General features: G+C 50.5%; 8 protein-coding genes across 8 annotated transcripts; 5 read left to right on the forward strand and 3 right to left on the reverse strand.

Moving 5' to 3' along the window:
• Positions 1-36: 36 nt before the first annotated feature.
• On the reverse strand, positions 37-387 carry BDV37DRAFT_282847 (uncharacterized protein; the record flags this gene model as incomplete). Its single annotated transcript, XM_032087141.1, has 2 exons — positions 37-54; positions 112-387. The coding sequence occupies 2 exons, from the start codon at positions 385-387 to the stop codon at positions 37-39; spliced, it is 294 nt and encodes a 97-aa protein (XP_031941617.1).
• A 2,130-nt stretch (positions 388-2,517) lies between these two features.
• BDV37DRAFT_282848 (uncharacterized protein) lies at positions 2,518-4,035 on the forward strand (the record flags this gene model as incomplete). Its single annotated transcript, XM_032087142.1, has 7 exons — positions 2,518-2,790; positions 2,869-2,905; positions 2,966-3,095; positions 3,149-3,177; positions 3,245-3,460; positions 3,528-3,828; positions 3,891-4,035. 7 exons carry the CDS (start codon positions 2,518-2,520, stop codon positions 4,033-4,035), a joined length of 1,131 nt encoding a protein of 376 aa, XP_031941618.1.
• A 385-nt stretch (positions 4,036-4,420) lies between these two features.
• On the forward strand, positions 4,421-5,632 carry BDV37DRAFT_247634 (SDR family oxidoreductase). The gene has a single exon (XM_032081891.1). The coding sequence runs from the start codon at positions 4,467-4,469 to the stop codon at positions 5,250-5,252; it is 786 nt and encodes a 261-aa protein (XP_031941619.1). The 5' UTR covers positions 4,421-4,466; the 3' UTR covers positions 5,253-5,632.
• On the forward strand, positions 5,412-6,461 carry BDV37DRAFT_271409 (ClpP/crotonase-like domain-containing protein; the record flags this gene model as incomplete). Its single annotated transcript, XM_032084713.1, has 3 exons — positions 5,412-5,728; positions 5,776-6,243; positions 6,323-6,461. 3 exons carry the CDS (start codon positions 5,412-5,414, stop codon positions 6,459-6,461), a joined length of 924 nt encoding a protein of 307 aa, XP_031941620.1.
• Positions 6,462-8,923: 2,462 nt separating this feature from the next.
• On the forward strand, positions 8,924-11,109 carry eng2 (putative GPI anchored endo-1,3(4)-beta-glucanase). Its single transcript, XM_032078451.1, has one exon. The coding sequence runs from the start codon at positions 9,048-9,050 to the stop codon at positions 11,022-11,024; it is 1,977 nt and encodes a 658-aa protein (XP_031941621.1). The 5' UTR covers positions 8,924-9,047; the 3' UTR covers positions 11,025-11,109.
• A 43-nt stretch (positions 11,110-11,152) lies between these two features.
• On the reverse strand, positions 11,153-11,811 carry BDV37DRAFT_247637 (uncharacterized protein; the record flags this gene model as incomplete). Its single annotated transcript, XM_032081892.1, has 1 exon — positions 11,153-11,811. The coding sequence occupies exon 1, from the start codon at positions 11,473-11,475 to the stop codon at positions 11,155-11,157; it is 321 nt and encodes a 106-aa protein (XP_031941623.1). The 5' UTR covers positions 11,476-11,811.
• On the reverse strand, positions 11,153-15,700 carry BDV37DRAFT_115100 (uncharacterized protein). The gene is made up of 4 exons (XM_032078452.1): positions 14,684-15,700; positions 13,873-14,627; positions 12,807-13,818; positions 11,153-12,756 (listed from the first exon to the last, which is right to left on the reverse strand). Exons 1-4 carry the CDS (start codon positions 14,948-14,950, stop codon positions 11,623-11,625), a joined length of 3,168 nt encoding a protein of 1,055 aa, XP_031941622.1. The 5' UTR covers positions 14,951-15,700; the 3' UTR covers positions 11,153-11,622.
• Positions 15,701-18,324: 2,624 nt separating this feature from the next.
• On the forward strand, positions 18,325-20,081 carry BDV37DRAFT_293978 (S-adenosyl-L-methionine-dependent methyltransferase; the record flags this gene model as incomplete). The annotated part of the gene is made up of 5 exons (XM_032089545.1): positions 18,325-18,507; positions 18,588-18,717; positions 18,769-18,892; positions 18,952-19,391; positions 19,448-20,081. 5 exons carry the CDS (start codon positions 18,325-18,327, stop codon positions 19,777-19,779), a joined length of 1,209 nt encoding a protein of 402 aa, XP_031941624.1. The 3' UTR covers positions 19,780-20,081.
• Between the last annotated feature and the right edge of the window lie 214 nt (positions 20,082-20,295).

Raw genomic sequence — 20,295 nt, forward strand, 5'->3', positions numbered from 1 at the left:
TCCATATACTTCAAAGTTCGGGTCGTTTCAATTCGCTTACCACCTGCCGCCGGGCTGTGAATGATACCAGGAATTAGCTTAGGAGAACTCAAGTCCAGGGTGTTGACTTACGCCGCCTGGGCCGCCAGGACCTCCACCTTGGTGACCGCCAGGACCACCGGGACCACCACCCTGATGACCACCAGGACCGCCGGAGCCACCTCCTTGATGACCGCCAGGGCCGCCAGGACCGCCTCCTTGGTGACCACCGGGACCGCCAGGACCGCCATGTCCGCCTTCATGGCCACCAGGACCACCAGGGCCACCTCCTTGAGGACCGCCGGGGCCGCCGGGGCCACCCTGAGGGCCGTTGTTGTGCTTGTCGTGGTGGTGGTGAAAGAGACCCATTATTTCAGTTGGGTATATTTGTGATTGTGGTGGATTGGAGAGGTAGACAGAGGAAAGTAGGTTTGATAGAGTTATCTACCTTCCAGTGCAGGGTGCAGCAAGCACCTTTTATAGCCAACAAGCACGACGCCGAGCAATAGAACCTCCCTAGAGTTACGATGCTGGTCCCCATCGTGATGGAGCAATGGTGGCGATCTTGCTAAGTCAGCGGAGCTTCTAGTCAGCCTTACCCCACAGCCCTAATCCACCCTATGACGCGGCCAGGCGATTTACCGATGCATCGCGCTTGAAGAACTCCACGCTAGTCGTACTCACGGTTAATGCGATTCATAGATCAGATACGTGGCGGTGATGGTGGGGATATCCACTGCAGAATGAGAGGTTGAATTCCTGGTCAGATGACCTATTTGCTGCGATTATTGCGGTCCAGATGGGGGCTGGGTTCCTTTTGAGGTTGGAGGAGGAGCCAGTACTCTAGTTTGATTCGATGTTCGATAGAATCTTAACCATTCTCTCGGAGTTTGGTAGCATGACTTGTATCTCATCGCTTGGGGGGTTCATGATTCGTGATATGCCAAGATACCAGACCGCATAGGGTATGCCGGTGTAAGTACTAAGTTGCAAACTACTGAAACATGAACCTCCATGTTTGCGAATCGTGAGGGTAAATGGCATCCATGGATCTGAGTATAGTCTGTACCCACTCCATAGAGCTAATCGATCTAAGGAATTTAGGGCAAGATCGCCCAGTGCTGCCTATTCTACCCATATGGCATGGTCAAATGATTCAATCCAAGTGAAGAAGTCAAATCGTATTCATATTTCCAACTACCGAGGTGGGGGCTCTAACTTTACGTGTTACTCCAAAAGAGCAAACAGCTCTTTGAGGGGTTACAAGCTCAAATGACGCTCCAGACCAACAGAGGTCAATAACACCATGCGAGAATTGATTTGATGTAGCCATATTAGCTAATTTGGTGCCTGCTGATCGGGTAGGGTCAATCCTGTAAAGTAGGCCAGTAAGACTTGGTAGGTACAGATGTTGATATTACTAGTAATTGTTCAGGGAAAACAAGTAACATTAACAAACAGTGGATGGTATAAGGCACCTAATCCAGGGGTCAGGTGATACAAAGTCCTTTTTACCACAAGACCAATATTACCCACGAGATACCTCTCTAAAACCTACTAAGTAGTGCACAGTATAGCCTAAGGTGCCGCGTGCCTTGCACTGCCTCTGATTGACAAATACTTCGATGAAACCCAGCAGATAGGAAATCAAACTGATTGTTAGGTAAAGTGATTACCAGCTTCAAGAGCAGTAGATTGAAAGGAGATCCCAGATTGGATTCTTTTTGTTTAAGCGCTGACTTTGAAGTCGGGTGGTCATATTGGAGTCAGGCGGCTGGTGGACTGCTGTAGGGCTCGTTATTTCACCGGACATAACAAACCAAGAGATTAAATTAATTAATCAGTGCTACCATGTACTGGCATACTATAATACTCAATGTACCTGGCTAAGAATAGAAGCTGGAAACTTTTTGAAACGAGGTTGTTGCTCAAGTCTTTGTTTCTCGACCAAGGAGAAAGAGAGAGGCATCCAATGAGGTGGCATAAACAGCCCTTCAGAAGCCAAGACGATTGCCCGACCCAGAATTGCTAGGACACACCTCCTTCTATGGTATCTAGAAGTCAGTACACTCTTATCACTGTTTCTCTCTGTTCGTGGTAGACGTTCCACTTAAGATTCCCTCAGGTGCTTACTGCAAGTCTAGAGTCGAGACGGAACACATTGGCCTATTCCACTACGCGAGCCATCATGTATTGCAATTACGGGCGAGGTGGGAGTTTAAAATTTATCAGGGCAATCGCACCGAAACAATGTCTTCCATTAGAGACGTTTTCTGACGCCCGGTGACCCTATTTCGATATTGTGTGTGCCAATGACAATAGACGCCTTGATCCTTCATTTTCCACATTACCATGCATGGCTTAAGCGCCGAGAGAACGGTTCATTTTGAAATACTCTTATAACGATGCGTTCCCCATGGTCTGGTCCTGATTAATGCTGATCTTGTGGATGTTATACTTAACAATAGGTGTATGATGGCGAGCAACCTCATGTGCAGAATGCTTCAAATCTCGCTTTTTGCTTTGTTTGCGTCCTTATGCCTCGCAACTCACAAGGTGCCAAGTCCCAGAAACATAACCGACATTGAAAATGCATATCAAGGCATCTACTGGAAGACCGCTCTCACTGAATGTGGTGGTAAACGCTTTGATATATTGGTTGAGTCTACTCGGATGATGCTAGAGTTGACCAAGAGAACTACCAAGCCCATGGACACGCCAGGATGGCAGCGTTTCTTCGTCGCAGATCCCGCGGGAGCGGAAGGGTGGGCTGTAAGTGCCGGCTTCAGGCAGAATGTTTATGCCCATCAACAGTTTCTTGTTTGCTAACTCAGTTCATCCGATCAATAGTCCGAGAAGCATCGGGCTGACTACCTCCAAGTTCATAGTAAGCCGTTGCCACCGGGAAAATGAGAAGACTATGCACTAATTCCGGTGCATGATTTAGACGTCATGACTCAAGTCAATATGTTCCCTCGCCTAGGCAAGGTCGGCAAAGATAATAAGAAGCGGGACAATCAGGTTACCTATCGCTGCCCGTCTGGGTTCAATTCTCGTTGCTATACCGAACCGGGACTGTATGTATACGATCTCCTTACTATGACAATCTATACTTACTGACTCTGAATAGGGTAACGTTCAATGCAAGAAATAGGCACAGTGAGTCGTCATGCCTCCATACCTTTACCTTGCTGGCCTGGAACCATAACTGAAAATACTGATACAGGATGGGAAATACACTTCTGTAATGATTTCTTTCGCCAGAAGTACCTGAATGATATAACAAATGGCGAGAAGAGGTCTGCTAAAAGCTTACCTGACCTGGTTAGCTACGAGTACACGCTGGCCCATGAATGGACTCACATAGATCTTCTTGGGTCATCGTTCCATGGTCAACCGTTCTTGCATGGTACCGGGGGAGTCTCCCAAGCGTCGGCGTTAAGTATAATGGTGCGTTAACCCACAAATCTGAATATCGTGATGATTCCACACTAACCTTGACTAATCAGCGGATAACTACGCCTGGTTCTGGACCAACAATTGGTTCAACGAAAAGTGGGATTGGAAGGATAACGGATTGGATCCCCGATGGGGCCCTGACAACTCGAACGCCCCTGGTGGCCCCCAATACGTGTCCGAGCCTGGGTCTGGATTCTTAATGCCGAACGAGACCCAACCCAATGAACAGAAAAATTGCCATGCCGGCAATGATCCCTGCGAGGTGTTCTGTGACTATCTTGGAGAGCCCTATAGCGAGTGGCTCAAGGATCGCGGGAAACCCTTCACTTCTGAGGGTGGTTGTGAGCTGACGTAAGTTTCCCTTTCACTTGGTTAACATGTATGCAGTGGGAAGATACTGACTATTTCTCCAGGAAGCAATGTTGGCACTCAGTGAGTGAATATGCGATTGATCCGGCTTGCGACTGTAAATGTGACGGTGAAAAACTCCACTGTCTGATCCCAAGTGTGCTGGGTTCCGGGGAGGTCCTCCTGGAAGTCATCCACATGCTTAGTTGACGTTGAGAGAGGTTGACTGTCTTTCTTCTTCTATTCCATTTTACTTCTTTTCCTCTCCTTTGTTTATTTTTCTCTTATGACAGAAACGGGTATATGTATAGGTAGTTCAAAGTTCAACATAGGTCACATGAAAAATATATATTAAAGATGCCCCCACAATATATTTCGTTTCGTGCGCAAAAGATATTGGGAAATGTAATCCTAACAACTGACAAGAAAACAATCTAGCCATCTTCGTTAATGATTGATATTTTTAACTTCCATGAAGATGGGGTGTTGCAGTAACGATTTACTAATCACCAGCCTCGGCTCGTCGGAGCCGATCACAATCATATAATCCAACAATTAACCTCCAAAGTAAATGTATATATATCAACGACCATCCCCGCACCCCACAATCCCCCAGAAACCAACCATAACACAAACCCACCATGTCCCACAACCCAAAGAACAACCGCGTACTGGCCGTAGTAGGCGTCGGCCCAGGCATCGGCGAAGCAGTCTCGCGCCACTTCGCCTCAAAAGGCTTCAGCGTAGCGCTGATTGCCCGCACAGAAGATAAACTTCAAAAAATCCAAGACTCAATCAACGAGTCCTACCCCGGCTCGGCAAAATACTACGTTACCGACGTCCGGGATGAATCTAGCGTGATCAAGACCTTCGCTTCCATCAAGGAAGATCTCGGCCCCGTCCATGTGCTAATCTACAACGCCGGGTCGAGACGCATTCGTCCCCGGACTATCCTCGAGACGTCCTCGGAGGAATTCGAGAATTTTACCCGCATCAATATGTTCGGTGCCTTTTTTGCCGCCAAGTGTGTCCTCCCTGATATGTTGGCCGCCGGGGAGGGCACTGTTATCTTCACCGGTGCGACTGGGTCCATTCGCGGGAGTCCCGGGTTGAGTAGCTTCTCGCCGGGGAAGTTTGGTCTTCGCGCCTTGTCGCAGACTATTACTAGGGAGTTTCAGAGTAAGGGTATTCATGCGGCGCATCTGATTGTCGATGGGCCCGTCCAGAGTGATATTATTGGGGGGTGGTTGCGGAAGAAGTGGGAGAGGGAGGGTGAATCAGAGAAGCTGCAGGAGATGCATCGGTATGTTATGCAACCTCGAGATTTGGCGGAGATTTATTGGTTCTTGTATACGCAGCCGAGGAGTACGTGGACGCAGGAGTTGGATGTTCGGGCGGAGAAGGAGAGCATGTTTTCGAAGTTGTAGTTGTGTATATCTGAATATTTACTTTCTATATAGTTTGGTATGTGTATCGGAGGTGAAGTTAAGCGGGGAGAGAAGATGTACGTCATACTCACGATTGAACCAGATAGTAATCTTATAATCATTTGCAAAGGAGAAGCAGTGAAACATTCAACTCCCAGAATGATACCAGCTCCGCCTCTTAATATTCCCAAGTCATACGAGACACTCCCCCTCACTGATGTCAAGGTCTCGCATCATCCGGAGGGTGTCCCAGTAGCAACACCAGTAGTGGTGGTGACACTGAACCGACCGGACAAGAACAATGCATTTTCCACACATCTTATGGATGCCTTCGAGAAGCTGTACCCACTGTTTGACGTGGACGAGCGAGTCAAGGTCGTCGTGTTGACGGCAACAGGGAAGATCTTCTGCGCCGGTGCCGACCTGAAGGAACCGTTCAAACCGGCCAAGGAGCGACCACTCGACTTTCGCGACCCGTAAGTATCGAAACACAAAACACGATACAGACATGCTAAGCATCTAGTGGCGGTCGCATGGCCCTCGCCATCTACCGATGCCGCAAGCCCACCATCGCCGCCCTCCAAGGCTCCGCCGTCGGCATAGGCATCGCCATAACGCTACCCTGCGCGATCCGTATAGCATGCGAGCAGGCCAAGTACGGGTTCGTCTTCGCCCGTCGCGGACTAACTCTGGAATCCAGTTCATCTTTCTTCCTCCCCCGTCTGATTGGATACTCGCACGCAATGTACTTGCTGACCACCGGCCATGTCCTGCCGCCCACATCGCCGCATTTCGGGTCGCTGTTTGCAGAGACTCGACCCAATGGTGCGCAGGTGCTCTCTCGTGCGCTGGAGTTGGCGACTGAGATTGCGGAGAATGTTAGTCTACTAGCGTGGCATTTGAATCATGCGTTGATGTGGCGCAATCCCGGGACCGTCGAGGGAGCTCATATTGTTGATTCGACGGTGATCTATCATATGTTTGGTGGGAGGTATGTATTTGTTTCTGAATTAGTGGGATATCTATGGCTCCTTGAGAGCAGTCATTAAGTGCATCCTAACGCATTCCAGGGACATGCAAGAAGGGGCCAAGTCTTTTCTAGAGAAGCGAAGGCCCAACTTCACGGCAACGTTGGAACACGCGCCACCGAACTACCCGTGGTGGAATAAAATTGATACAGGCAGGAGGGTGCGGGCTGCAAAGCTGTGATGATACTATAAAATTGATCTCCTGGGTTGTCATTGGCGGATTATCTAGCGATCTCAATCTGATATGAGTGAACGGAGGATTTCTGAAGTGATTGACAGCAGATCGAGTGACACGAGGAATTGAGTGATTGACATTAAGAAGCCGGATATGGCGTAGGACTCTCTCTATACAAAGAAAAGTCAACCTCTCGCACGGCAGCTTAATTTTGCATCTGGAGGTGGCCGTCCTACCTCACTCGATATCTCCACAAAGTAACTTGTACATCTAAATAAAAACAACGGGGCGTTAAACCAAGACATCCTTAAGTTTAATTCGCTATCCACAGAGGAAGTGATATCTAATAAGGAGCCGTTTTTATTAATTTAGCTCGGCGAGCCACGAGGCATATCAATAGTTTGTTTCATGTATAGCAGACGATTTCTATTTCGGGCAGATTTATGTGGTCCGCTGAGCAGCTATGGGCTCCGACTAGCTGGGAGTATGTAGCGTGTAGACATTTGCCTAAATCGGACATATTCGGCTAATCCAGAATATCAAGACGACTGGCAGGATTTCGTAGGACAAGTTCCACGGTGAAATTCAGATTTTATGACAAAGCCGATGATGGTCTCAGCCCAAAGTGGAGGAATGGAAGGATGATCTTGTCGTTAATGGTCTTACTATGTTACTTAATGAATATAGAGATTCGGGTTGGTGAGAGGGCAAGGACGGCATCCATGTGGAGTCGAGATCCTCGGAGTCTCACAGCCCTCCTCGCAGACGATGTGATAATCCTACCAATCATACTGCTGTGCCTCTGCTCATTGCTTGATATGGCATATGCGAGGTTGGATCACATCCGCTCGGTATGACGGGTCGTCGTCCCCCTTTGTTGGTATGGAGGGAATTAAAATAAGCGGATGGAAGAATGCTCAGTAGTTTTCCGCCACCAAAGTCTATGATTCGGAGAAAAGACGGAAGGATCCGTGGGACCAGACGGGAAGTTCCTGATCCTAATATCAACGTTGCCGGACTCTAGAGAGATAGATAGATAGAGAGATAAAAATAGGGGAGATTCATAGCTAGTCTGACGGTTAGATTGTATCAATTAAATATAGCAGATCATTCGGGAAATTATGAAAGATTAATCCATGCATTCGGGTTGTACGGAAACATCACAAAGAGCATTTCATTAGTCAAAGGTCGGAGTTAAAAATGGAAAAAGAACAGATGGAAGCTGCCGAAGTGGACGATCTCGTCGGCCGTACTGTGTTTGTTTGCTGTTTGTTTGCAAAGGCACAGCCAGTCAGATGACATTCCTGTCTCGCACAAAGAAATCCTCCTCCTTTCTTTCTCTCGCTGGCTTTCGCTGTGCAATGAACTCCGTATTGACCACCCAATTGATGATCTATCGGTCGACGACCCATCCTCCTTATCAGCCTAGTCCACACGGAGCAACTACGCCGTTGCCACGCTTGCTCCACCGCGTGTCTAGAACTTGGTCCAGTCCACATAGCCGACGCGAGAAATTCAGGCACTAAATTGGAGCCCGTCCGTTGCAAAATCTCGTCCGCCTATGAGGTTTGGACATGCCCCTCAGATCGGCTGGCTCTTCCGCAGCTGTCAGTGGTTGATCCGACCGTCGCTCGGGAAGCCTCTGCGTGCCTCGAAAATGGATTGTTGCCAGGCACCACCACGCTGGGAATGAACAACAACCCATCTCACTGTTCCTTACCAACACAACATTGCTCAGACACAGAACGATGAAGCTAATGACAAATTCACTGCGATGGGTACTGTGCCATTTCAGCAGAAACAGCCGTGTCTCTTGAGCCCCAAAGATAGGCGCCTCCTGTGTTTCATACTCTCCCCGCTCAGGAGATGTTCACGTTTCAGAATCGCCGACCGCTCTTCCCTACAGGTCCTTGGTGATGTAACTTTGTGGCCGGCCCACTAGCATGCTTGAGTGAAGAATGGAGGCGCGCGCCCCATCGGAATTTATGACAAGCTACACATTTTTGTCTGCAGCCTAGTATGAACACTGATTCGCTCTGACCCCTGTGGCGCGACAAGGCATGAACAGCCGCCTGGTGAGTCGTGGGCCCAACGGCGCCTGCTGTATGGATCTAGCCACCGTCATAGGTGGTTGCCAATTCTCCACGATGACCATTCTGGTAAAGGTTCTGGTAAGGTTGTCCAGGGGCCTGCACAAAATACGGGCTACCGGCCTTGATGGAGGGTCCACTGGGGATTTTCCGTTTGTTATTATATCGGATGTCCCCTGCGCTCTTATAGTTTTAGATTTTGTGTTCTCTCCTGTGTTTTGTTCTTCCCTTTCCTTTTTCGTTTTTAAAATCTAAACAACTTACATTCTTTTCTAAATCATCTTGTTGGTGCGGACTGGCGTCTGCATTTTTACAGTCTTTTCTTTTCTTACCAATTTTGCCAGCCTTGACGGTTGGATTTCCATTCCTTTTCGTAACAATCTCTATAGCCCTTCCAGGATTTGATCAGATCTGAGATCTCCTGGTCTTTTCCTTTTGTTATCTTCGAACTTCTCTATCTTCCTTCCTTTGCCTGGTCGCTTGACTAGTTCACAAAACCAGGATGTCCTCATCCTTCGTGTGGACCGTAGGGTCCATTGCTCTTTCTTTGATCACTCCGACGATCGCAGACGGCTCTGGTAGCCGTTATCAGCTGATTGAAGCCTGGCAGGGAGAGAAGTTTCTGGACCATTTCAACGTCTTCAGCGGTGCCGACCCAACCAATGGATTCGTCACCTATACCAACCAGAGCTACGCAGAGAGCTCGGGTCTCATCAAGGTAACCGAAAGTGGTAGTTTCTACATGGGCGTTGACTACGAGACCGAGCTCAGCCCGAACGGGCCGGGTCGAGAGTCGGTCCGTATTGAGAGCAAAGAGTACTATGATGAGGGTTTGTACATCATCGACCTCCAGCACATGCCGGGTAGCGCCTGCGGTACGTGGCCCGCTTTCTGGTCGGTGGGACCTAACTGGCCCTATGATGGTGAAATCGATATCATTGAGGGTGTCAACAAGCATGAAGCCAACAAGATTGTCCTGCATACGAGCGGTTCGTGCGCCTTGTCCAACGAAAACGATATGACCGGTACAATGACATCCAACGAGTGTGGCGAAGCATCGGGGACCGTCGGCTGTGTGGTCGAGGGCAAGACTGGCACCTCGGGCACCCCTTTCAACGAGAAGAAAGGTGGTGTCTATGCTATGGAATGGACTTCGAGTTTTGTTAAGATTTGGTATTTCGCGCGCAGTGAAATTCCCAAGTCGATTACCGAGGGTAACCCCGACACGACGGCCTTTGGCGCACCGATGGCTCACTTGCAGGGGACGTGCGACTTTGGCGCGCGCTTCAAGTCGCAGAAATTCATCCTTGATACTACCTTCTGTGGAGATTGGGCTGGTGGCGTGTTCGGTGACTCCGGTTGCCCAGTCAGCGACCCCAGCAACCCTATCCAGAGCTGTGTCAACTATGTGGCCCAAAACCCTGCCGCTTTCAAGGAAGCTTACTGGGAAATCAACTACATCAAGCTGTTCCAGACTGGCACTGGCCATGCGACCGCATCCGTTGTTTCGCAAGCGGAGACCGCCACTGCTGTTGCGTCCAAGACAATTGACAGCGTTTCATCTGTCACCTCCACTACCGCTCCTGCTCCAGAGACGGCATCTGCCGAGGCACCCGCCACTTCAAGCGCAGTTCCCGAACCTGCCAACCCGCAGACCAGCGTTGCCGGTGCCGAGACCACCGCTGCCCCAGCTCCTTCGGCTCAGACCACCGCTGCCCCAGCGAACCCTTCGTCAGATGACAGCGATGAGGGTGCTGATGCTGTTTCGGAAACCACCATCTATGTGACAGAAACCACGACCATCTGCGGAGCCACTACTCAGAAGGGTTCTATCCAAACTCTCAGCGCCGGAGAGACCGACGTCTCTCCGGCAAGCTCCACGGTCGAGTCGGCGGCTCCTCCCGCTGCTGCTACGCCAACGGCCCAGGAACCTGTCGCTTCGCAGCCTGGAACTACCGTGAACGGCGGTACTCCCGTTCCCACCGATGTTTCCCCCGAAACTCCTGCCGAGGAGACGGCTGGTGAATCTAGTGCACCGACCCCAAGTGCCCAACAGCCAGAACAATCACCACCCTCTGCAACCAACATCGAGCCTGGCACCGTTCCCCCGGCTGCGTCGACCGCAGCCCCTACCGAGGAGGGTACCCCAGAGGGAGCTAGCCCAGTTGGTGCCACCGAGTCGAGACAGGCCCCTGAACCGGCACCCACGAGCGTTGCCCCCATCCGCAGCCCTTCCCACTCTTCATGGACCATCCACTCCTCGAGCCGTGTTGCATCGTCTTCTAGCTTTACTTCCACCACAGCTTCCGCGAGTCGCACCGCAACCCAGGAGGCTAGCGCTCCGACGGAGACCAATGCAGGCGCGTCGACCGGGACTAATCCCGAAAGTCCTGTCTTCACTGCGGGTGCGAGCAAGCCCGTAGGCATCTCAGGCATGGCCGGTATTGTTTGTGGTGTTTTCATGGCTATGTTGGTCTAAACAATGTATTTCTAAGTCGGCAGATGTTTCCACTTTTTGTTTGGTCTACCATTTTCTTTGAAGCGACATATCCAGTAGACCGGGGGGGGGGCTTTCTACAAATACCCACATTTTTCTGTTTCCATTCAATTCAATTGACGCTTGACATATGTCTTGCTCTATCCACTCGTTTAAACTGCTCCTCGTCCCCCGTAGACCGTTCTTGATTCTGTTTAGATGTATTAATTTGTGTCGTTCTGGATACTTTGTGTTGCATAGACAGTTGAACTGAACATATCACCAAACAAAATACACAGAAACAATAAGCCGAACGCCTTGAGTTACTGGCAAAACCCTGTACTTCAGCCACGCGGGTGGCACCCGGATTGAATATCATTGGTTCTTGGTTCTGTGCAAGCCATTCACGGGTCTCCCTCATCGAGGCTTTGACGGTGTTGAGGTCGGACAACATGTCCCCCGCTCAGCACAAGCTATAATCAAACAATAGTATCATTGTGTTGTATTCAATATATGTGCAATAAATGCTAACAAGTATAAACAGCCTCAACATTAAGGTTCAAACTACATTATCATCGTCTCGTCAAACACTCGCTGCGATCTAGGTGGTCTTCCAGCGCCGCAGCCAATCCTGTGCATACCTATTCACGATCCCATCTTGGATAATCCTCAAACGGCCGTTCCGGAGTGTGGTACTGTCTCGCTCGGCCTTCTCCGTGACAAAGGTCTTTGGTGCTGGTGCTTCGTCGCCGTACATGGCCTCGTAATGATCTGCTAGCTTGACGGCAGGATTGACCATCTCTTCGCCTCGAGACTCACTGTCGCGCAGCATTTGTAACCAACTGTCGAAGGAGACCGTCTTGAAGTCAAAGCCACTCCGTCGCAGGGCATCTAGCAGAGTGGACCAGGTAAACGTTCGGGGATTGGACAGGTTGTATATAGTGTCATCAATACGCTGGCTGGTTGCCGCATTGCCCTGGGGATCTTCTAGTGTATTGACCGAGCAAGCTTTGGCGATTTCGAGGATAGAGGATGCCAATTTGTCTACGGGGAGCCATGAGCAGGTGGTGTCGAGCTGAGGAAGAGCCTTGAGGGTTAATGCTGATCGGATCATCAGTGGTATGGCCTCAGAATCATTCCAAAGACCTTTCTTTGAATGTCCCGAGACCTGACCAATTCTCAAGGAGAAGGCTCGTGCGCCCGATCTCCGAGCGTTGCTTACGATCTTCTCTCCAACTAGCTTCGAGCGACCGTAACCCATTTCAAGTGCGCTATTCAGGTCGTCAAGAGGCGCCTCGTTGATGTCAGACGTTGGGGCACCGAGAGCCGTTGATATCGATGAGCAGAACAATACCACAGCTGGGGCGGGAAGATGTACTGAGAGAGAAAACTGGATGAGATTGTATACTCCTTGAATATGAGGCTTGAAGTTGGCGAGAGGTAGGTTGAAATTGACTGGCCAAGCTGTGTGGATGATTAGTGACACTGATCGCTGCATCTCCGCCAGCATATCTTTGCCAACGCCGAGATCAGACTTGTCCAGGGCGCTCTTGAGAGCGACGATCTTCTTTGTGCGGAAGGGCATCACCTCCAAGCCTTTCTGTGCGAGAGCATCCAGGATCTCTTCTTTCGGCTGCTCCCTTCTTGTTAGGCAGTACACGGCGGACACTGTATCATCGTTCAAAAGTCTGAAAAGGGTGTGCGCGCCAATGGACCCAGTAGCACCGGTAAGGATCTGAGTGATGTTAGAACAAGAACAATGACTACGGCATTGGAAAGACATACTACACTCCTGTTGCTTGAGACGATGTTCGGGTTAGGCGTGTGCATGCGGAACGTTGAATACTTTTCGATCAGCTCTGGCATCAATGATACCTCGTCTTCCACCTCCGTGTCTTGACCAGTTTGCACAGCTTGGATATGCTCTGCCAAGCGGGAGATGCTTCCCGTTTCAAACACTATGTTCTGCCCGATAGTCTTGCTATCCGTGATCTTGAAATCTCGGAGGATCAATCGACGCAGATGAATTGCTTTTAGGCTATCGACTCCCTCGGCGAAGAAGTCAGAATCCGGGCTTGAGATGGGAAATCCAAGCTCCTCTCGACAGATTCGCATGAGATGAGCCACTGTGTTACTTTGATCAAGCTCAAGGGTACCGTCGGCGGTTTGTTCAAGCTTAGTATATGCCTCCTCGATCACATCAGCGTATTTTGCATATACTTGTGCCCGGATCATGGACCCCTTATCGGTGCGAGGGCAGACTGAACCAACAGGTAAGACCACGATCATGTCCCGGGAGATCTGGGAAAACTTCTCAGCTCGGGAGTTTGCATCCTCCACGGTAGGCCAGATAAGATCTAGGTACTCTTCGTCAGAGAGGCTGGTTGCCTCGTCTGACCGAAAGATCAAAAGACCTGGGACGGATTTGCCCACCCCAGTGACAACCGCCTCTTGGATCAATGGGCTTTGCTTTATGGCTCCCTCAATAGGCAGAGGCAACACCTTCTCCCCATTGACAAGGGTAAGTCGATCATCTAATCGAGTCACGTATTTCCATCGGTCAGGAATGGTAGGGTGTGGCGTGAAAACGTCGCGGGAATGGTACGACCCTGGGGGCTCATCCGAATTCGACGCTGTCAGTGCTGGATGACCAGCGAGGTACACACATTCATATAGATCTCCGCTGATGGGCTTCATCCAGACAAAGGGGCGCAGATTGTCGAAAAACTTCACATAATTCCAGAAAGGATCGCCTACTGGGCGGGAGAGGGAATCTGCTACCAGGCCAGCCTCCGTTCTATAAGTGTGTCAGGCAACTGTATCATCGTGATGGGACTCAAGCACTACTTACAGACCAAACGAGCCGCCAAAGTGTACTTCCTCCGCCACGAGGCGATCACCCAGCTCATCAGGGCACGGCGCGCCACCATATGTCACTAGTTTACACTGTCTCAGAGCATCCAGTCCCCTGGGACTATCGACTAGAAGTTGGAGAAGATAAGGGACACCCTGAACAGATTCGGGTTTACCAGCCTCAAGCGCTGAAATGACTGACGATGCTGTTAGGGGCAGCGATGCATCCCACATATACGCTGTCCTCCTCATGTACATTGCCTGTAGGGCCGTTGACAAGCCGTGTAGATGATACCACGGTAGAGAGTTGAAGGATGTTAGCCCCGGACCCCGCATTGGATGGGTCATGATGGCTTTGTGACTCAGATAAAGAGGCTTTGGTAGACCGGTGGATCCAGAGGAGTGGAGGATCAAAGCGATCTTTTGTTTTTGGATTTCTGGATTCCGGGTTCGGTGCAGGACTAAGACGTCGGTCTCTTGGGGGGCATCCACAGACGGTCTTTGAGTAATTGGGCGACATGCGATTACCTTCAGACGGAGAATCTCACCCATCGTAGCACGGAGGCTTGGTGTTTGTCCATAGAGGATTGTGTCGCAGCCGACCATGTCCAGGAGTGATACGCACGCCGCGGCTGACAGCCGTGGAGAGAGCATCATGACCGTGTACCCTAATCTGCTCAGCGCGAAGAAGGTAACCACCATGTTAAGATCAGACAGTGTGAAAAGAGCGACCACAGCTCCATCCTTGCGGGGCTACTGATTGCATGAGCTGTGGTTATACTCAAGTGAGAGATATGTGGAGGACTTACCGGCCTAAAACCACAGTCCATCAATGTTGACACGGTTTGGTCTACCATGCAGTCCAGGTCTTGCCCAGTAAAGTATTCATATGAGATGGCATCATCGTTGGATGGCTTGGGATAGGCTAGGATGGGCAGCTGGACTGGATCTGCTGCCCTTAAGCGGATGAGGTCGTCCAGGACATGAAGACGGCCAAAGCGTGCAATCAAGTGCTCTGGGTCTGTGATGTCTGGACGAGCATCTTCTGATGTCTCATTATACTGTGGGATTCCCATGGTGAGACATCAAAGAATGGAAAGTCAACCGCCAGTGCTTGAGAGTGGGGGAATTGAGGAGGGGATGGCAACGAGCGAGTTGTATTTAAACGAGACTCTCGACAAGCTAAAGATCCACACACTCGACAGAATGACGAACACTACAAGTCACCTGTGCTCGGTTCTCGTGACTTTCTGGTCAATGGTTTCCGCAACAGGCGGGCATCTTTCTCACTGTCCACGGATCTTTCCGTCAGCTCTCCACTCTCATTCACCGAGTGCCACCGTGGGGGTGTAGCGGTGAAACTTCGCATCTTGGTTGATCTGAGGGTCACGTTGGTACCAATGGTGAATTGGTGTGGAATAGGCCGGCTGAGTCTTGACAGGGCCTGCCAGATACTTCCGGCTGTCTGGAAAGACGAATAGCCCACTCCAAAGGCTAAAGTGCACGGACGGGACCCATTTTGAACCTTGAATCGTGGAGCGATCGTCATCGATAAGCTCCCGAGTGTCTGTTCCCCGGCCAATCCTGACGCGTGGTGGCTGACGTCGAGATTGCAGGGTAATTTGTCAATCACACCGTAGTCCCTGCAACACCAGGATTGCAATCCCATGAGGCCCGGTGCATTGGGCTAGGAAAGCGCTATGTCGAAGCGTAATCACTGCCGTTCAATGGCTGCAGCCAACGGAATCACTAGGACTCGGTAAGCCCGTCAATGCAACCCAAGGAACCTGCGCCTGGCTCCAGCTACCTGGTTTCTTCACAACGACAACACGCTCGAACGTCGATCAGATTCTTTCGAAGCATCATGACGAGAAAACCTTGGATGTGTCCATCATAACCAGCCTGTTAGTCATCTATCTTCCGCATGCTTTGTGGCCTGAGACATAAAATTCCTTCCGATGACAGATGGCCGAAACTGAGCCTGGCAGTGTCTGGGCCCACCACTGAGTCAAAAGGTACTTTTGCATGGCGATATGTGTGATTCAGTTGAAATATTTTTCCTTTTCTTTTCTTTTCCTTTTTTGGGCTAAAATTACTTCCACGTTCTATTTCTGATTGCCCAGCTCTTTCATGGGATTCGGATAAATTGGCCGCTGAGCAAAGAATGGGGCCGGCCTTGAACCGCTCAGCAATGGAAGGGATGAAACATCCGAATCTCCACTACAAACGCCATACCGATCCGGAAAGACCTCGATTGAATTCGATAGCTCGAAGCAGAGACCTCTTGTGGTGTCTTGGGCGACCACTCTCCAAGCGAGAAAATACTCACTTGAAAGTACTTCTGCTCCAGTACCAGGAGTCCGGGGCCGATACTCATTGACGCTAATGGAAGGAGGACCGCTTTACTTGCCCCAAAATGCATTTCGGGACCGGGCTTTTTTTTTTTTTTTTTCCTCTTGGCTATTCCTGGTCTCTTCTCTTTCCTTCTCAGCCTTTTCTCCGTTGGTGGGATATGAAGGGTCGCACTACGACTCGCGATGGACACTGTTTGTCGAGGGTCTCGGACGATAAACCATTACAGGATTAATGCAACCGTGTTGATTGGGCTAGTGGAAGTTCTCCATGCCGAACGCCACCGGCCTTGAACCAGTGGATCGGGTCGACCAGTCGATCCGTGACGATTCGATCTATCCAGCATCCTATCGACTCTACTCTCAGCATCGTTCGAGCGAACACCTTCCACACACGCGCACCTCATGCAATCTTACGTATTTTGACTGGGGTAGACCTGGGCGCACATCATGTTCATACTTCTGTTCCTCCCGTTTTGGCAATACTATTCCTTCGTTGTCTCATACCACGCGGACACCCCTGTCTAGTTTAGTTCCATTCCTTCCCGCCATGGTCCGTTTTCTTTTTCTTTTTTTCTTTGCGTTTTTTTTACATTTCTTTTTCTTTGGCCCCCTGTTCGAATCTCTCAGCCGCTCATGGATATCCACAGGATTGCATGTGTAGTGTGCCACAATGCTAGGCTCGCATTAGGACGACCCGAAAAAGCAATATGCCCTGTTCGGTCGCGCAATCTAACCACCGAGGTCCCTGTTCGACCCCCATGTCAATCATTCTACCCGGACATGTTCGGTCAGCTCGTGCTAGTAGCCCCGCAGACCTGAGGACTGGTTCCTCGGCATGCATAAGGCCAAATGGTGGTAGGTCCAGGGTGGCAATCGCTGCGATGCGCATCTCGTTTTCCAGAACCGGGCATCGCCCCATATCCCGTCGGAAGAGAAACCACCTGGCAAGAGGTCATATAGCCGCAACATAAGCATAGCTATGGCCAAAGAGAGCGGGAGCGGGGTATGTGTACACCACTGCTCATCTGGCCCGATGACTTAATTTAATTTAACTTCACAGATTGAACGCAACTGGATCTTAACATGATCAGGGGTCATGGGTAATGGATGGTGCAATCGGGCTGCCATCGTCTACAGATTGCGCATGACCTCCTATTGTCTTGTCACCCCTGTTGGGAGGGGGTGTGGTTGTAGATATGAATCGAAGATGAGTGGTGCCAACAGCTGCAACAGCTTCCCTACATGGTTCCGTGCTCCGGCTAGCGGATATGTCCGAGTGGCCTATGGCTTAGTCACTGGATCGAGGCTGCCATGATCGCGATCGGTATTCGCCGATTCACACGGGTAGACCAGATGGAGAAAGGGTATGGGACACAGAAGCCGTAGCCGTGGCGTCAGCATTGGCCCACAGTGGCCGTGGCCAGCTCGACGATTCGAGGGCATTTACTCTCTCTAATAGGAGTCGTCGGTAAGGATGCATGACGACGGTGTGTGGTGGGAATCGTACAAAATTGATAGGGTAGAATATAGAGCACTCTACTTGTGCCGATAGTGCGCATACTATTCGGATCCGTCGCAACAGCTGGTATGAAGACGGTCTAAGATGAATAAAATCTCCGTGGACTAGGGACCCCGAAGGAGAGCATGACACAGAGTCTGGAGGGCCTGTCACCAAAATGACTCGCCAATGCCCCCCGTCCTTGATTAGCAACGGACAATAAGGATTTGGGTTCTGCATGGCGTTGAATTATTGCACAATCAAAGTCGACGAGTGGATTCGACTAACTCCATAGCCCCCAAATGACAGGAGGTAAACGGAGCCGTGCCCTAACTGCGGCCGGAAGTCTCACTCCGCCGTGCCGTTTGCAGACGTCAATTATTGCCTGGAGAATTGTTCCGCTACGCCCCTGCCTCGCTGTTCTACAATGGCCTCGTATCAAACTCTCCTGTGTAGTGCAGATCTTGCTCTATCGCTTTGTGATTCATATAACCCATGGGCTCCCGTCTCGCGACCCTTTCAATTCTGGCCATCTTCCCTGGCGTAGCGGACGTACATACATAGTACATATATGCATTCCGATTCCAACTGCGCGAACATGGAGCCGCAACTGCCGACGCCCCCGCTACTATCCCTGGTGGAGGAGATCAAGGATGCTGCATTACAAGAATGCAACTCTGCCCGTTCGGCAACGTCACATTACCGCCTCATGGGACTGATCGATCAGTTGAAGTACACAGTTGAGACCCCGACCGAGACCGTTTTGCGGTTAATCTACCAGGTATGCCTAGATCTTCCTGCCATTGAATGTGACCTGAATCGTCTGTCGCCTGTCTGTCAATTGGCTGATGCGTTACATAGCCCCCGCAGAATGCAGCCCTTCGTACCGTCATCGACCTTAACATTTTCCCCTTGTTACTGGAAGACCCCGCCAAAGGACTATCAGCTACACAGCTATCAGAGTCTACTGGCGCTGAGAGGGCACTAATTAGTATGGAGGAGATGCAATATACACTTTACGGCTAGCCACTGATGTGTATAGTCCGCCTAATGCGCGTCATGACAGCGTTGGGTCTGTGCGCCAGCATCGAACCAGAGGTGTACCTCCCCACAGACAAAACAATAGCAATGACACAGCCGATTGGACGTGATGGCGTTCCCTGCATGTAATGAGCGCCGAGCATCACCTATCAGCCTGTGCTTTACACTGACATGAACCCCGCAGATACGACCTAACTGTTCCAACTCTCGCGAGACTTCCAGAGTACTTCCGCGAGCACCACTACCTCATGCCCAAGGAGTACTCCCGGTCTCCAATGCGATGGGCCGTAGGGCAAAGTCAATTCGAATGGCTTGCTCAACGCAAGCACCACCAGGAACTATTCAACTCATACATGTCCAGTCGACGAGAGGGCAAACCTTCGTGGTTCGACGTGTATCCGGTTGAGAGGCTCACGCAGGGCGCGCTGGAGCATGACGGCGCCGTATTCCTGGTCGACGTCGGCGGAAACCAAGGCCATGATCTGATTCGTTTCCGTGAGAAGTTCCCAGGTGTTCCCGGTCGGTTCGTGCTCCAGGACCTACCGAAAGTGGTCGCTTCCGCACCAGCCGGTGAGGAGATCGAAGCCATGGCGTATAGCTTTCTGGACCCCCAACCGGTGAAAGGTACGTTTTGTGTCCGGAGCCAATCTGTCACAAAGCTAAATTGGAGGCAAAAACAGGCGCCAGAGCTTATTACTTCCGTGCTATCTTCCACGACTGGCCGGATTACATTTGCCACAAGATCCTGATCAATACCCTCTCCGCCATGACCACCGAGTATTCGCGCATCATCATTGCGGACTTTGTCCTTCCGGACACTGGTGCAGCGCTGCTGCAGGCGTCGATCGATATCCAGATGATGAGCATTGGGTCTGGGATGGAGCGGTCAGAACGTCAATGGAGGCAGCTATTGGGAGCTGCTGGGCTGGAGATAACCGGCATTTGGAGTGGGAGTCCCGGTATGGAGAGCGTTATCGAGGCGGTGCCTATCCGGGCTGTTTCGCGATTATAGTTCGGAATCCGCGTCGATTAGGGTTTAATTTCTCATGTTGATATTCAATATTCTCGTCCGTAATTTAATTGACTTCGAAAGGGCTTCATTCAAGAGTGGTATACTGGACGGGATTCGCGCATCGATTATTGGAGGCTCCCAAGGCCGATAGGGTTATAGATGAGTCGTCCGCCATCTATAGCCCCAGACCTAGCTTCAGGAGAAACAGGAATCCGGAGAATAAGTTGCCTACAAACCTCAATCTCTGGCTAACATCCGTTCCATCCATCCCCCTTACATGTCTTTCCCCTCCCCAACAATGCAATTATGAACACGAACGGGCAAAATCGACACATCACATCCACCCTCAAACACGACCAAATTGCCTTGACAGTTTTCAACTTTCTCCCAAAATCTCACAATAAAGTTATCCCTTGAATCAAGCAATCGACATACTGCATTGCATATACTCACCCAGTCCCAAAAAAAAAAAAAAAACAAAAGACGCGCCACTACCATGCAAGACGATCGATCATC

Source organism: Aspergillus pseudonomiae, assembly GCF_009193645.1.
Source record: "Aspergillus pseudonomiae strain CBS 119388 unplaced genomic scaffold BDV37scaffold_31, whole genome shotgun sequence".
Classification (NCBI taxonomy): Eukaryota; Fungi; Ascomycota; class Eurotiomycetes; order Eurotiales; family Aspergillaceae; genus Aspergillus; species Aspergillus pseudonomiae.

Excerpts from the sequence above, each read along its gene's own strand:
- BDV37DRAFT_247634 (XM_032081891.1), top strand. The coding sequence starts at position 4,467 with ATGTCCCACAACCCAAAGAACAACCGCGTACTGGCCGTAGTAGGCGTC.
- eng2 (XM_032078451.1), top strand. The coding sequence starts at position 9,048 with ATGTCCTCATCCTTCGTGTGGACCGTAGGGTCCATTGCTCTTTCTTTG.
- BDV37DRAFT_115100 (XM_032078452.1), bottom strand. The coding sequence starts at position 14,950 with ATGGGAATCCCACAGTATAATGAGACATCAGAAGATGCTCGTCCAGAC. Across the intron at positions 13,819-13,872 it reads TTTGGCGGCTCGTTTGGTCT|AACGGAGGCTGGCCTGGTAG; the intron begins GTAAGTAGTGCT and ends ACACACTTATAG. Across the intron at positions 12,757-12,806 it reads TCTCAAGCAACAGGAGTGTA|ATCCTTACCGGTGCTACTGG; the intron begins GTATGTCTTTCC and ends AACATCACTCAG.